Here is a 16561-nt window from a genome sequence, read left to right as displayed (position 1 = left end):
AGAGGAGAGAGCCTGGACAATGCATTCACGTGACTGGTGACACACATACATTGCAGGAAGGAGGGGAAGTTTTCTTCAGGTAGAATTTGCCCTGGCAAGGCTTTAATGGGGTTGGAGGGGGGAGTGTAACATGGTGGCTAGCCCATAAGGGCTGGAGGGCCTAGGCCTAGTCAACCCTGATTACGAAGGAGTCACATATGGGTTGGATCAGGTGGTTCCATTATAAGAGCAGCAGGAGGTTGCAACAAGGAAGAAGTTGGAGTGTGAGAGGGCAGGCTACAGTGAAGGGGGCTTTTGTGAGACTGCTAGAAGCAGGAGGCCAGCTAGTAAGCTATGGAAGGGATACCCTGGAAGACAGAGCTCAAGACCAGCCGGCTAATTGCTATGTTCTTGTTTTCAATTTTGGTTTGATGTATTGGGAACATGACAAAGGAATAAAAGCCTGACCAGAAGGGCCTGGAGTCTGAAGCTGAGTCAAAAGGGCCTGTGAGAGTGTTTGGTGGAAATGTCATGGGAGAGCCTCAAAGGGGAGAAATTGTTAGCAGGGCATAGCAGATGCACTCCTGATCATGAGGGGGTGCTCAGTAAATGACAACCCTGATACTGTCATCAAGAAATACTCGAGTTTCCTTCTGAAGGTGATCAGCCACGAGCATGGTGTCACTCAGTCTTTTGGAGCCTCCTGTGTGTTGAAATCACTTTTCTTTTATAAGCTGTCTACTTAGTAGCATGTCACAGTAACTGACAGACTTCCACATTTACAGATGTTGGGGAGGCATTATTTCATGCTGTGGGCTTAGTTTAAGGAGCATTATCAGTGTCACCTGCATTTCAGGAATTTTGCAAGAGGACCACACTCCCTTCACTATAGTGATTACATCTTTAAACCCTGCCACTCCTGCCTAACAATTAAAAGTGCTTTTTTAATATAACTCATTAAATCTATTTTAAATCAATAAAATGGTATACATACTATTTTATATTAGCTGTATGTAACTCCTTTAATGCCAAACGATCCCAAAGCAATTTACCATTACATACAGATGGTACTTCTGAAGTGCAGTTGCCTTGGGGCAGACAACTGCGACAAATGAACATAGCACAATAATGTATAGAATGGACAAATTTTAACCAAAGACACAGACACACACAACTTCTCTAATAAAGAAACAAAATAGTATCTTTAGTGGTGTATTTTCTGCAGGGCTTAGACCAGCCTCCCTGTGTGGAAGCTCAACTTGTACCAGCATTTTTGCAGCCACTTAGGTAAAAATAGCAAAAACTGTATGACCCTTTCATAAGCCGACGCCATATTTCAGGAGTTGGCAAACTTTGGCTCCTGGCCGTCAGGGTAAGGCGCTGGTGGGTCAGCATGTTTTGTTTAGTTTAGCTAGAGCATCTGCAGGCATGGAGCCCTTCAGCTCCCTATGGCCACGGTTCACTGTTCCCAGCCAATGGATGCTGCGGGAAGTAGCTCCCATTGGCTGGGAATGGCAAACTGCGGCCACAGGGAGCTGAAGGGCTTCATGCCTGCAGACGCTCCAGATAAACAAAATGACAATGTATTAGATATTCAATTCAATGATTCCATAGAGTTTAAAATCATCAAATTTTGGTGTAAACCCATTTATAAGCCGACCCCCCTCTCTTTGATGCATCATTTTTTTACCAAAACTATTCAGCTTATGGATGAGTATATAGGGTACTTAATGATTGATTGATTAAATAATGTGCTCTTTAAACATATAAAAACACTGCACTGAACCCTCAATTTAACTGTCTTGGAAGAATGAAGTGTTGAGGTGACCCTGCTGAGATTTCAACCTATAGTTTCAAATAGCATAATTTTTAAAATGTTGAGGACAAAAGCATAATGATGCCCATTAGTCAGCAATGTGAATGTTGGAAAAATCCACACAGGATAGCACTTTCCTTTTTTATTGGTGACTTCAGGTTTTCTAGAAGAAACAAATGAGATTTTATTTAAATGATTTGATAATCATTCTACCAGGTAAGGAGTCTTTTAAACAGGATATAGTATAGTTGAGGGTATGTTAATGTTTCCTGCTTCTGATAATAAATTACATTTCAGGCTTTCTATTTCTATTTCTTATCTGTTCAGAAAAAAAGTTGAATAATCAGAGCTCAGGGAATTTCAATTTTTGGCAGTGTAATGCTGGATAAAACATTTTTATCAGGTGTTTTGAAATAAAATTCTAAATACTCCCCCAGAGACTTACTATACAACCAATAAAATCACAGTACTCCAGTACCCAAGACATATTGAAGGAAAAGGGTTGTACTTTTTCACTTACTCAGGTTTACAGCAATCTTAAACATATCTTCTTAATCAGTTTCACACATCCAGGTCACCAGATCAGCCAATTATATGACTTTTTTTTTTGCAGCGAGTCTTGTTACTGTAAACTGAAATATACAGGGCCTGACACTGTAAGATGCCAGGTGCCTTCTGTGAAATGCTGAGTGCCTTTATCTCTCATTGATCTAGCTCTGTGATGATCTTTGAAGGTGCACGCATCCCTTCATTCTGTGTATAAATTATCAAGGAACATGGGCTAGACTGTGACTTGGACTTACAGGCCCACATGTGAGGGCAGGGAAAAGGGTGGAAACTTGGTTTACGCCAACTTGCCAGCCACTACTGCCCAGCCAGCAGAAGGATGGGGGAGGGGAAGGTGTGCATGTGGAGAAGAGTAATAAATTACAGCTGTTTAGGTCAGCAGCAAATTACTACATGTCTGGAGGGAGGAGGATGTATGGAAGGAATCGTGCCATAGCATCCCATGCTCAGGGCTGTATTTAAAGGCACAATCTTCCCATGCAACTTTTTCCCCCTTTTTCTTTTGCAAAGGGATAAACCAGCAGTGTGAAATTATCTAATATACATATAAAAAAATGCAGCCACATCATGCGCATCCTAAAACACCAGCTCTTCTCTCCATTCATTCCAATTCAAAATTGTTTCCTTGTTCATAAAGCCCTCCACAGATTTCCTTTAGCCTCTCTCAAGGAACTTGTTTCTCAGTACTCCTCGTCCCTGCCCCCTCAGCACAGGCCTCTGTCATTCCACACACTGTTGCTATAGTTGGTCCTGGAGACCCTGCCCTGCATCTCCTGCTCTGAAACAGCTTTCAGTATCCCTTCACCTCAAGCGCTCTCTCTTTGATGTCAAATCTCACCTGAAAGTACAGCTTTTCTCTTTTAACTTCCTCCCTTTATTTCTGCCTCTCTTCTCCTATCCGATTATGAAACTCTGTAATAGTATTAAGATTACCTCTCTGCAAAGCATTTTTGGGAAGAAGTTTGTATAAAAGCTGCTGTACAAATAAATATATTCTTTTCATCTTTCAGATATCATTTTATTTCCTGTGTGTATATTTTCCAAATAACTAATAACCTTGTTTCCATTTTTTTAAGTGAAATCCCTTCAATGACTTACGGTAATTCTTATTGACCATAATAAGTAACAGGAACAATGTTTTAACTCCTGTACAGAAAAAGAAAATGCTTAGCAAAAACAGCATAATGATGTAATATAGATATTGACAGAGGCAGGGCAGAGGGGCTAATGTAAATGAGGGGAATGGCCCAGTTTGCTGGGGCTCAGAAGCCAACAATGGTCACTATCTGACATTTGTGCACATATTTATTGAAATAAACTATATTCTCTTTTGCATTTTTCAAATGCAAAAGAGAAGCAGATGTAATTACATTCATCATGTCTCTTTGGCAAAATAATATCCTAATGTGAGGATAGTGCGATAACCCTTAGTGAAAAAATTGATAACTTTTGCCTTCTAAATGGGCCAATATTACAGATTTACTTGCAGCCAAATGCCTTCTACCCATTTCTATCCAGAGATAATGAGAAAATACCTACGTTCCATGGCTCTCATTCACAGCCATACATTGTGTGGTCATTGTTACAGTACACTTCCTAGGATCTCCCAAGATCTTATAACAAATCAATACAGAGTGAAAGGTGTTGAAAAGTTTTTTGTGACAGCAACATAGTGCAACAAGACATAGCAGTAAGGCAGTGTGCTGTAATGGAGAATATACTGAGTTGTCTCGTGTTCAAGTGAGGCAACATGAACCTTTTTAATAATCTCCAAGTAATCTGCATTAATACAGCCTTACTGCAGTGTACTGCGGTATCAGGAAACATTTCACTGTAGCATCATGCTGCAATGCAAACTGATCGCATCTGTTGTTTCCCGGATAATGAAGAATGTACTGTAATGCCTGTACCCTATGCAGTTAAACTTTCTATTTATAATGTAATATTACAGAATAATTCTATCACATTATTAAAAATGTGGGATGAAATATCTCATAACTAAAAGAACACCAGCACTATTCTTTTTCTGGGTTAGACATGCCACCCACCATCAGTTTGAATCCAGAAAAAAACCTAGATCAACTAAAAATGGATTTCCACAATCTTAAGAGTCTACAAAGGAGTTATACAACAATTTAGTGATAAATAGGCCAAATTCCATAGATCATTTTACCCATACTTACTCAAGGAATCACAATTAGGTTTCTCTCTATAAATGTAGATGGTCTCGTAGTATTTTAAACGTAGGCACACACTTGTATCTACAGTTTTTGTTATATAAAAGCATAAAGAGCACTGCAATTTGATTTACATAAAATGCATTTGATTATTAATAAAAACTTTGTAAAATATTTCTCTGAATTGTGTGTGTAAGCCACATAAAATGAACACTATTTTCTTTACCAATGAATCCTAACTTTTTAGGATTATACTGGTAAGTATTATTGCATAATATTACCAAAATGTACATGTATTTTTTCACTGTGTATTTTTACAATGTAATAAGAGATTTGTACTGTATTTGTGCATAATTTCTGAAAGATAATTCTTAAAGTATTATGCCTTCAGTTACAAATACTGAAACATAGTTGTTATATACATTAACAGTATATAGGATCTATTTGGTTTCTTCATCCCAACGTAACAGTGTGCAATGAAGATCACTAGAGGTGACATTTGCTGCAGCATATTGCAGTTTACTGCAGGAAGCCAGCATATATGGTATTCTGAGATAATTGATTTTGCTGCAGCACCCCACAGCACCAGGGAACTTCCCAATGGGCTTTAATATATAAAATGTTTTAGCAAACTACGTAAATTATACCTCTCACAATACATCCTGCGTGTATTTTATAAAATTAAAAACGGTACTCTGTATGACGGACAGCTACACAATCTCTTCAGTACTCAGTCAGTTATTGCACTAAACCAGGGAACAAAAATAAACCTCCCTGCAAAAGATGAGGTATCAAAATGTAGAAATATACATATCAATTATTCATTTAAAATATTTTTCAATTCCTTGTATATCATTATAGATCTTCCAGGAAACTGGTTTTGACTTGTGTTCCTGTATTTGCTATTTAAAAGGTACTCAGCACAGCAAAGCTTGTAGCAGCGAAAAGAATTCCAGACCCTTAGTGAGGCTCCCCCCTCTCCCCCCAACATTTGCTTAAAACAGAACTGAATCTGAACCCAAAATAAAAGTTCTTGGGACTGCAGCTCACCCACCAGCACTCTTGAAACCTGCAGACACACAGACGGCACGTGCAGACAAGCTTTTTGTTTGTTTTAGGGTGACACCAAGATAAATCTGCCCCTAACAAAAGGAACTTCTTTTAACTCGCGCCGAAAGCAGAGAGTGGGAGACAAACACTAGTAGCAGACTTGCCTAGCGCAGGCAATGCTTTCGCTGAGCGAAGGGGGGAGAGGAATGAAGGGCGATACGCTACTTCACCGTGTTACTTTCTTGCTTGTGGTTCTGCTTCCCAACGTCTTGTCTCCTCTTCCGAAGCCGCAAGAGGAAAGAGCTTCAGAGGGAAAGCAGCAGCAGCCTGCGGGCAGATGTTTTGTCTGGCTGCTGCTTCTCTCTCCACGCACGCCTGGGTTTGTTCCGCTCGCGGTGCTCCCTTGCTCCGGACACTGCCCCCACACCGTGCAGCCCTCTCTGCCCGGCTCCTGGGAGAAACTGCTCCTGGCGCCTCCTCTTCATTCCTTATTGTACCTCGCCGCAGCCATCTTCGCTCTCCCCTCTGCAGCAGCTGCAGCTCGTGTGATGTCATCAGCCACCAGCCAGCCAAGTCCAAACCAAAAAAACAAAATCCCCTTGATGAGCAGCCAGAGGCAGCAGGAGCAAAGTTTGGGATTCAGCCCCCTTCCTCCTCCTCCCGCCCCTGCTGTAAATTGCCAACCGATGGGCAGCCATCGCCTCGGTGTCAGCAGCAGCAGCGGCATTAAAACGGGGCATTTATGTGATGCAGGAGCTGGAGGTGCACAGCACGGTGCAATGCTGCAAGATCAGCTCAAGAGGAGGGGGCCCTCCATATTCCAGGGCAGGACTGCAGCTGGGTGCTGCTGATCCATCTGCACCGCCTCGCTCGCTCGCTGCTCTCAGTTGTGTACTAGCTGGCGGAAAAATCCCCGTTGCTGCTGCTCCCGCCGCCGCCTCCTCCTCCTTCCCGTCTGCTGAGTCATGGACTGAAGTCCTCACCCCACTAACTCACTAGCACATCGCAGCAGCGCGGTGTGTGTCTGCTGCAGCCATTCCGGATCCTGATTTCAGGAGCGCACGGACCGGGAATCATGCTGCTCCCGCTGCCTCGATAAGAAGCCTGCCCGGCGTTCCTCTCCCGGCTGCTCCGCGCTCCGGGCTCAGCCCCGCACACACGCACTGGAACCATGATCGCCGCCGCGTTCCTGGTTTTGCTGCGACCCTACAGCATCCAATGTGCCCTCTTCTTGCTCCTGCTCCTGCTGGGGACCATTGCTACGATTTTATTCTTCTGCTGCTGGCACCGCAAGCTCCAGAAAGGGAGGCATCCTATCAAATCCGTCCTTTCAGGGCGCTCAAGGAGCCGAGGTAAGAGATGCGGTGCCTTCCTTTCCAAGGCAGGAGGAATCTAGTCTCTAAATACAAATAAATCCTCCTTTCCACTCCCAGGTGGGCTCGTTTTCTGCCTTGCATTTTGTTTCTAAAACGACCGAATAGATTAGGGCAAAGGCTTTAGAGAATTCAAGCTGAGTCCAGGACTGCGGCAGCCTAGTCTCCACCCATCCCTTAACGAAATCTCTGCTGGTGGGAGTAAAGTAAGGGACTCGAACCCCCTGATTTCTCAAGTTCACCAGAACTTCACCATCCACTTCTAGCAGATGAATTAAATATAAACGCCTGAGGCTGCTGCAAGTTGGGCTTGGAGACGCAGATCTCACTAAAGAATCTGCATAAAACAACAAGCACTGAAATCAAACTCGTTAACTTAAGTGAATCGGAAACTGAGCGAGACGCAGTCCTATCTATGTCTTTCTCTTTTCCTTCCAGATGCTGTAATGAGAACTCATCACTGTCGCTCCGAGGTAATTTATTTAGCACGCAATTTCAAGGTCAGAAGAAGTTCTCTTACATGAGTATAAATTGTTCAAGTCTTTATATAAAATCACTTGTGCACTTTTTATTTTGCACAAAAATCCCTATTTTTCACTGATGCCTTTCACAGAGCATGCTAGTGCTTCATTTAATATTAATTGATATTCATTAATATTATCTGGCCTATTTAATGATTACTAAAGCAATTACTTACTTCAATAAGAGCATTCTTTGTTTTAGGTGCCTGTAATAAGAATGATACAAAAAACAGTTGATGCAGGCAATATGGAGATATGCATGGCTGGTACATATTGACCTAAGAGCTTCCATTTCTTTTCTGTATTGTCAGCAGTCACCTGTGTTTTGCTGACTTGCTATTTCAGAGCTGCCTGCTTCACTTGAAAACTCGGTTGAAGCTGAAGATCAATACTTCAAGTCAGGAATAAGACTTCACAAAATTTTATTTTCAGACACCATAATTGTATATTAATAGGTCAAGGGTCTTCCAGCTCTCCTGTTTTAATGGTAAAGAAATTCAGAAAGAGTTGGTTTCCCCTAGCCTGGAGGCACCAATTCAGATATATCTTGCAGGAGAGAAGGAAATTCTGTTTCTGGCCCACCTCCACATAGGGAACCTGGACAGAGAGTTTCCCCTCTCTTTTATCCACACAGTGCATCAGCCAGTGCTGCCAGCAGCTGAGATCTCAGCAGAGTCCACTGGTCTCTGCTTTACAGGAACAGACTCCCCACATGCTAGGTTGGAACGCCAGTTGGTCCAGCTACCTTTCTATATGGATAAGAGGGGCAGTCAGGCCAAATTTGAGTGGTCTTGCAACCTTGTTCATCAGATTGCACCATTGCTCCTGGAAATTCCATTTGTACAGAGGGACAGTCAGGTCACATTTCAGTGGTGCTGTGTCCATGCAGCCGCAGCAATGCTCCAGATTATTCCAACAGCAGCTGTACTGATTTAGTATGTGACTACTGTTTAAAAGTGGTCAGGCCATGGCCCTTCTGGCTCTGTGGCCTAGGGAATGTTGAGCAAGCACTCCCCCACACTCCAGTTGATGCTAGGGCTCTAAGCACAAACAAGGAACATTTTTAGAATAAGGAAAATAGTATTATCCCTAAAGCTACTCTCTCTGTGCTTCACAGTAAGGCTTCTGCCTAGAATCTTCCCCAGTTCCTCTCCTGCCTGGCTTCCTGCTACAGATTTAAAGAAACAGTAGACATAGATTCATACTCACTTCTGAAGGTACTTGTTGGTTTGGAGCCCCAGAAAGAGTTTTGCATGGACAGATCTATTTTGGTGTTTATATCCCCTGCTCCTTCCCCCACATTAAAAACATGGGTAAAATTTTGAAAAGTGCCTAGGTCTCTTTTTCATGAGGCTTGGATTTCTAATTCATATAGGCCTGGTCTACACTTAAAAATTAGCTTGACCTAGCCATATCACTCAGAGTTGTGAAAAGTATAGCACCCTGAGTGCTGTAGTTAGGCTGACCTATTCCTGTGTAGATGCAGCTAGGTCAACAGAAGAACTTTTCTGTCAACCTAGCTATCGCCTCTTGGAGAGGTGGATTAATTATGTTGACGGAAAAACCCCTTCTGTTGATGTAGGAAGCGTCTACACTATGATTCTACAATGGCTCTGCTGCAGTGCTGTAGGTATGCCTCTGCAGTGGCTTTAGCTTAGACATACCCTTTAGTGCTTTTGAAGGCATTGGGTCATTTTCTCAAAAGAAGGTCATTTGGGGAATGTAGTTAGTAGGGGAGGCCTCTTCTGTTTACACTATAGAAGTTCATCTTTGCTGCTAGTGTGACAAGACAATAAGTTCTGTATTAAAACAGGAACCAAATCTCACCGGAAGATAAACATTTTCACCTGGCTTCTTTCCCACACAGTGAAATGATTGGTCTCCATGTAAAAGTATGTCTCCCAGATAAGACTGGAGACTGGGTAGGAACTCCTTTAATGTCTTACACTGAATTGAGAGACGTCTTTTTCAGTTTCAACTGAATGAACTTACTATCTTCTCTGTTATAATGGAAATATGAAGGTTTTAAGCACTACAGTAATACACTGTGTATTATTATTATTATTATTATTATGATTTGTAAGATCAAAACAAGAAGGAATCCTTGTGGCACCTTAGAGATTAACAAATTTATTTGGGCATAAACTTTCGTGGGATTATTAGTCTCTAAGGCCTGGTATACACTGGGATGGGATCAATCTAAGATATGCAACTTCAGCTATGAGAATAAATTTAATTAAAATTACTTCGCGTCCTCGCAGCGCTGGATCGATGGCCATGGCTCCCCTGTCGACTTTGCTTCTTCCTCTCGCTGAGCTGGAGTTCAGCAGTCGATGGGAGAGAGATTGGGGATCGATTTATTGCATCTACACTACACGCGATAAATCAATCCCCAATAGATCGATTGCTACCCGCCAATTCGGCAGGTAGTGTAGACGTACCCTTAGGTGCCACAAGGACACCTTGTTGTTTTTGCTGATACAGACTAACATGGCTACCCCTCTAAAACCTGCCACAGTGTAAAGTGTTTAATGCTATTTTGTAAACCCTGCTGTGTCTATTTGCATTCTACCTCATGCACAAACTGCATATTTTAAAATTTCCTTTTACTTTACTGGAATCTCATTAGCTGGAATATGAAAAGTTGTATTTTTTTACCCCTTTTCATATATGTTATAATTCAACATCACTATCACTACTGTTCAACATTGTTTGTCAGTATAAATGCTGTTTTTTCCTCTTTATCAGATTAAATTGACCTGAGATTTTGTAAAATGAATTAAATTTAGGTTTCTTAGAGAAATAAGTTGATTAATGTGACATCATAAAATGGCAGTATTTTAAAAATGTGTTTGAAAATAAATATTTATTTTAAGGAATATTAAAAATTGCTGAATTACAAAATACTGTATAATGAGGATCCTTGCACAAACATTAGCAATGCCATATAAAACAAAATTTAGCATTCTTATTAGTTTAGCAAAGTTTAGCATTTTGTACTATAGCACAGAATTATTATCGACTTTATATCGATTCATATAAAATCTGACAAAAGACAAAGAATCATATTTGGAAAGTTGGAGTTTGTAGTTTCTTGCCCCAAAAGTGACTGTAAAATCATGCTGCTGTGGTTATAATTTTCTACTGCTGTGGCTGGATGGTTCTAGTTGTGATCAGTTATATATTAAACATAGCTATATATGCCCTTAATAAATGCGGATGAAAGACAGGATCTGTGGTAAATAGCAGAATGAGTTTATGCTTCAGTTATTCACCTTCTGAGATTTACATTCAAATGTGACTCAACGTCAGACATGAACATGCTTTTAAGGTGGTCTAATCGTAGTCCTTAGAGAATGATCATTACCATAATCACAGAACTCTTGGCAATTTTTGCATGATTGGCAGTCTGCCAGGAGAGACTCAGATTTGGAAGAATGGGTGTTGCAAATCAGTATTGAAGTTCATAGTCAGAACTATAGCTTGCATGGTACATGCCTATTATGACTGTCTCTAGTGAGCACTATTAATCTGTTGCTGTCTTTAGTACTAAAACATTATCCCTATTTTAAAAATTAATGAGGATAGCACACTGTAAAGCAATATAATCCCATCTCTGATGAGGTAATGGAAGGGTGGATATTAACTTTTGAACAGTTATTTATACTCCATAACTCATCCTATGCTGAATTCTGCGTTCTGATAAATTTCATGAGAGTACCGTGCTCTTTTCTGGGGGGTAAAATTACCTCCAAGTTTTGAAAGTCTTTGCAAAACACATATATCAGCAATATATTATAAGCACTACACAGATATTTCAGACTTTTGTTGTTGGAAAAAAATTACGTATTAGGCCAAAGTAAGAGGTAAATTGACATAAGTCCTCGTGAAGGTAGATTGGTATGACATATACTCTCTAGGGGGTTAAAACAAAGGATTGCAGCAAGAAAAGCAACCAACTGGAAGATCTGAGTAGTTGTAAGATACCACAGATTCCTCTCTCCCCACCTGCCCTGCTGACACTCATTTACAACCAATTTAAGCTGATTTTCAGTTGTGCAACTTTCACTGAACCTGAGTGGCTGTTTTGGCCTTGATAGTTATTGGAACACTAGTTCTTTAAAGCAATTGTTACTGCAGTTGCCCTTCACAATTTCACTCGATTTTGAAGCTTCTACCAGTTTGAGTTGGACTCCCTGTGCTTAGCATGGGAAACACCACTGGAACTGGTAATGGAATAAACTTGTAAATTGCCTCCTCTATTCACAGGGTCACTAGAGACCAGCTAATTTCCAAGGGTCTGTATATGTTGCATGAGTGCAAAAATCAGGCTTTGCTTGATGCAGTTATCCTATTTATATATTTTAAGAAAATTTCAGAGAGGCAGCTAGAGAAGGAAATATTCTGGGTTTCGTCCCTGCCAACAAAGCTCAAAACTGCCAACAAAGCTCAATGTGAGTTTTACCCAAGTAAATATTGAGAGGCATTGCTTATTTATTTATTCAAAACTCCAAATGACAAACCATTCACTTATTTAATCAGGTTCTGTATTCAGTGGGAGTTTTGGGATCTCTCTGTAAGTAAATGCTTCAAGATTGGGCCCGTCAAGCCAGTTCCATTTTATACTAGCTTATTTTATAAAGTTAGATTTGATACGGTAACCATATATTTAAGCATCTAAAAATCTATCATTTAAAGGTTTAGGGGGGAGGGACAGCTCAGTGGTTTGGGCACTGGCCTGCTAAACCCAGGGTGATGAGCTCAGTTTGAGGGGGCCATTTAGGGAATCGGGCAAAAATCAGTCTGGGGATTGGTCCTGCTTTGAGCAGGGAGTTGGACTAGATGACTTCCTAAAGTCCCTTCCAACTCTGACATTCTACAATTTGACTTGGTAGTGTTGCTAGCTCTTGGGATTTTATGCCAAGTCATGAGGTATATGGGTTTTTCTGATAGCTTCAGCTCCTGGAGTCATGAGATCATGTGAGAATCTCACCTTTCATTTTTGAAAAAGTAAGCATCTAGCTCTCATGGTTGTGGAGAAAAGCTTGAAAACATGAATCCCAAAGGCTTGAAAACAAGATGTCAAATAAAATGAAACCAAATTTATTGTTTTAAAAATCTTCTGATTTTAAGGTCACTGATGATGTTTGGGGGGGCTGGCTCATGATTTTTGAATATGTGTGGTTGGCAGTATGGCAAAGGGAAAACCATCTTTTTGATAAATGCTACACTACAGCTTGATGTTTTTCAAATGTAGAGCAAAAATAATACCATAGATTTAAATCTTTTCTCTGAATATGTTCCAGTTTTCTCCACCACTGAATTAGAACACATGTAGCCTCCAAAATCCATAGTAGGAATAAATGTACTGGTGCCAGAAATTTCTGCATGTAAGTAGCAATGCATTGGGTAGTATCGTTTGTTATTTATTTATGATGAGCCATCTATCATAAAATATTTGGGGCCATTGGCCAGTGAGTAGTGCTATGAAGAAGCTGATAGGCCTGATCCTGGTCTCATACAAATCCTTGGGAGTTTTGTAATTCATAGGGAGTTTTGAGTTCAGTGGGATCAGGTGCAGGTCCAATGGAACTAGTCATAAAAGTAAGATAAGCAAGATTTGATCCTTTATTACGAACCTGTTTATGGAAGAAGGCAGCATATGTTAACCACAGCTTTAGCCACTAACAGTTTAAAGTTTTGATTTCAAAAACCTTTTTTTTTTTCTTTTTTTTTTTTTTAGCTTAGAATACTGAATAGTCACTGTCACATAATATATATTCAGTCTGTCATTTAGATAAGACACGTGTCTGGTGCTAAAAATAGGTGAGCAAGATTAATGGAAATTTTCATAAGAAAAAAACAAATAGGAATGTTAAGTAATGCTTTATAGTATTCTGAATACATATTATACCAAAACAGTGAGTCCTCAGCAAATCTGTGCATTACCTTTGCCAACAACTGTTGCCTTCTTCACTCATATAAAGAAATCATTACTGTGTTTAAACATTTATTTTTAATCACAATCATCCCACTACTGAGTCTAGTTGCAAGACAACTAGCTAAAAATACAATTCTGGATATTCTTAAAAACAATAATGAATAGTCTTTGAACACTTGTGCTATAATTAATCACAAGAGTTCTAGAGTTATTTATAAACTGCTGAAGATGTGTATCTAGCTGCTAGAGTAAAGAGAAAAATCCACAGAGCCTCCAGGCTGAATTACAGGCTTGTATTTGATTGGAGGGAATACATTCAAGGATAGACAGAAGCATACAGTAATAGAGAAATGGATGCATTCACCTATTCAAAGGTTGTCTTCTATTCTCGGAGGGGTGAATCAATTTGAAAATACTTTTTCTATTGTATATGACACATTTTCCCCCTCCAGGATATTTAAACTATTTTATATTAACTGTTGAAGAGTCAAGGAATAGTGTGATGACAGAAAACCATCACAGAAAATCAGAGACAAAAATAAAACATTTTCATACATGTGCGTAAAAACATTTGTAGATGGGAATATACAGATCTATAACTATATCAGGACAAATCCTGAATTTCCCTTTGCTTTCAGAATATAGCCTGTACAGAAGATGTGACACTGAGCAAATAACTTGCAAATTATGTACCATTGACTATATGCATGTATTTTATATGTCCATTTTTGTTTGTCTGTCTTGTATAGATAGATTGTAAATATTGTTTGTATAGTGCCTACCACAATGGACCCTAATTTTGACTGGATCCTTGGGGTACTATCATAATAATTATAGTAATGGTTAACAGAATAGAGTCAGATGGTTTCCTTATGTGAAGAATCCCACATAGAGGCCAGGAAAATTTACAAGCTTTCATTTATGGAGTTTCCTCTGAAGACTCCCATGGAGGAGGACGAAGTTTGCCTTCCTTTGGAAGAAGTAGGCAGTTCTGTGTCTCTGTGCTGGCTTCTTGCTTTCTGTAGCGCTCTCCTGGAACGCTGCTAATGTGGCAGCCTGACTACAGCACACTGAAACGCTGGAGGGGTCTCTCAGTTGGTCCTTGTTAAAGTATTGGCATTGCATCACTGCAGCAACAGCCCCCAGAGGTCCTCACCTCCCACCCTTTGAAAGAGGATTGCACTAGAGATGCTCAGACCTCCATCATGAGATCATACAGCCCCAGGGCTCCCTGTAGGTAAGGGATACAGTGCCTGAGTAAGGAGAAAAGAATCTGGCCCATAATTAGCAGCTGTCCCTGTTACTTCATTTTCCATACATGCATTTTTATAAGTCCCCTCTCGGGTTTTGTAGCTGTATTTACAGAGTCAAATACATCCCTCTAGTAAATACTGTTGTTTACTTTTCTAGAAATATATAATTTTGATGAAGTCACAACCTCAGTTGTATTGCACACCAGTTAATAACACACACTGAGCTCCTAATGCCCTTGTAACACAGTGGCTACCACCCAAGCACTGCCTCATGGCCAGAGGTGCCTCTGCAGTGTCCTGCTCCTGTTTTCCCCTTCATCAGGGATCCTTAAACATGCTCATCCAATCACAGCCCTTCTTGGGGTTTGGTTTCTTTATTAACAGATAGTTCCTAAAACCAAACACAAAAACCAAATCTACCACCCAGCCTTAAGCTGGGTATAGCGCCTTCTCCCTAGGGTAGTGTCTCTTCCTGCTGTCTGGGCTGCTGGAGAAGATGCAAGGCCTGACCTGCCTTTCCCCAAATGAAAAACAAAACTTTCAGCTGTGTCTTCTTTCCCAACCCCAGCTGCCTTCCTCAGGGACCACTTCACACCTTTGCTCTGCAGTTCTCCTTCTAACTACACACCTTTTAGAAAAACATGCAATCTTGATTTAAAAAAGTGCTAGTGACTGAGAATCTAACACCACTCTTGATAAATTGTTCAGTGGTTAATTACTCTCACTATTGAAAATTTGCTCCATATTTCCAGTCTGAATCCGGAACTTCCAACCATTGGATTGAGGAGCCCAATATCCAACATTTGTTCCCCATGTAGGTCCTTATAGATTATAATCAAGTCACTCCTTATTCTTCTCTTTGGTAAGCTAAATGGATTGAGTTCCTGGAATCTGTCACTATAAGGAATGTTTTCTACTCCTTTAATCATTCTTGGGGCTCTTTTCTAAACTACCTCCAAATTATCAACATTCTTCTTGAATTGTTGACACCAGAACTGGACACATTATTCTAGTAGCAGTTAGACCAGTGCCAAATACAGAGGTAAAATAACCTCTTTACTCCTACTTGAGATTCCCCTGTTTATGCATCCAAGGATCACATTAGCCCTTTTGGTGTCAGTGTCACACTGGAGCACATGTTCAGCTGATTATCCATCCCCTCCCAAAATCTTTTTCAGAGTCAGTGGTTCCCAGGATAGAATCCCCGATCCTGCGAATATGGCCTACATTCTTTGTTCCTAGATACGTACATTTACATTTTAACCATTGTAACCCTTCTGCCCCTCTGAGTTGGCAGCAACAAGGGCCGGGTTCAGTATCCAGGGGTTCCGTTTCAATAACCCAATGCCAAACCAGCTCGAGCCCCCACCCAGTGACCTGGGAAAATCTTACTCACACCCCTATGTGCCTCAAAGAGGCAATGCTTCCCCTCTTGCAAGCACAGAGTCTCGGTATAGCAGAAAAGGTTTAATACATGAGATAAACAACAAACACTAAATTGGGAAAACACCTCAACTAGAGTTCATAGACCAAACCGTGAGCAAAGACCCACCCCAGGAAATTGGGCTATGTCCTCTTTCCTGGGCTCTTGAGTCCAGCAACCCCCCAAATCACCCACAGTCCCACAATCCAAAAGTCTCTGTCCTGGGTCAGTGCAGCCCCAAAGTTTGAGAGTCTATCTGCAGAGGTCCCTCCCCCCAGCCTGGGTAGAAAGGGGCACCTTACGTGGTCCGGGGCCAACTGCCCTGCCTCTCCGTGGGTTCTGCTCCTGCCTTCTCCACGAACTGCTCTGCTTTACCAGCCGCTCCACTCTGCTCCTCCAGCCGTCCTCACAAACTGCTCTGCTCCACCAGCTGTCCCGTGAGCTGCTCCAGTTGTCCCTGC

The 16561-nt window shown here is 41.0% G+C and overlaps 2 protein-coding genes across 5 annotated transcripts in view; one reads left to right on the top strand and one right to left on the bottom strand.

The window, feature by feature from the left end:
* Positions 1–6678, bottom strand: part of BEND6 (BEN domain containing 6) — a 37766-nt gene extending 31088 nt beyond the window's left edge. For 2 of the 4 annotated variants that reach the window (XM_030555646.1, XM_030555650.1), the window contains exon 1: positions 5594–6678. The gene's annotated coding sequence lies outside the window, so the exon portion shown is untranslated. The remainder of the gene's footprint in view (positions 1–5593) is intronic. The other 2 variants (XM_030555649.1, XM_030555648.1) reach the window with 2 other exon arrangements.
* Positions 6679–6685: 7 nt separating this feature from the next.
* DST (dystonin) overlaps positions 6686–16561 on the top strand; it is a 550812-nt gene continuing 540936 nt past the window's right edge. Inside the window, 2 exon segments of the mRNA XM_030558316.1 lie at positions 6686–6941; positions 7401–7435. Coding sequence (XP_030414176.1) covers positions 6761–6941; positions 7401–7435 — 216 coding nt within the window. The 5' untranslated portion in view covers positions 6686–6760.

This window comes from Gopherus evgoodei, chromosome 3 (genome assembly GCF_007399415.2).
Source record: "Gopherus evgoodei ecotype Sinaloan lineage chromosome 3, rGopEvg1_v1.p, whole genome shotgun sequence".
Taxonomy (NCBI): domain Eukaryota; kingdom Metazoa; phylum Chordata; order Testudines; family Testudinidae; genus Gopherus; species Gopherus evgoodei.
The sequence above is the reverse complement of the archived record's forward strand: the minus strand, read 5'-3'. Positions and strand labels throughout refer to the sequence as shown.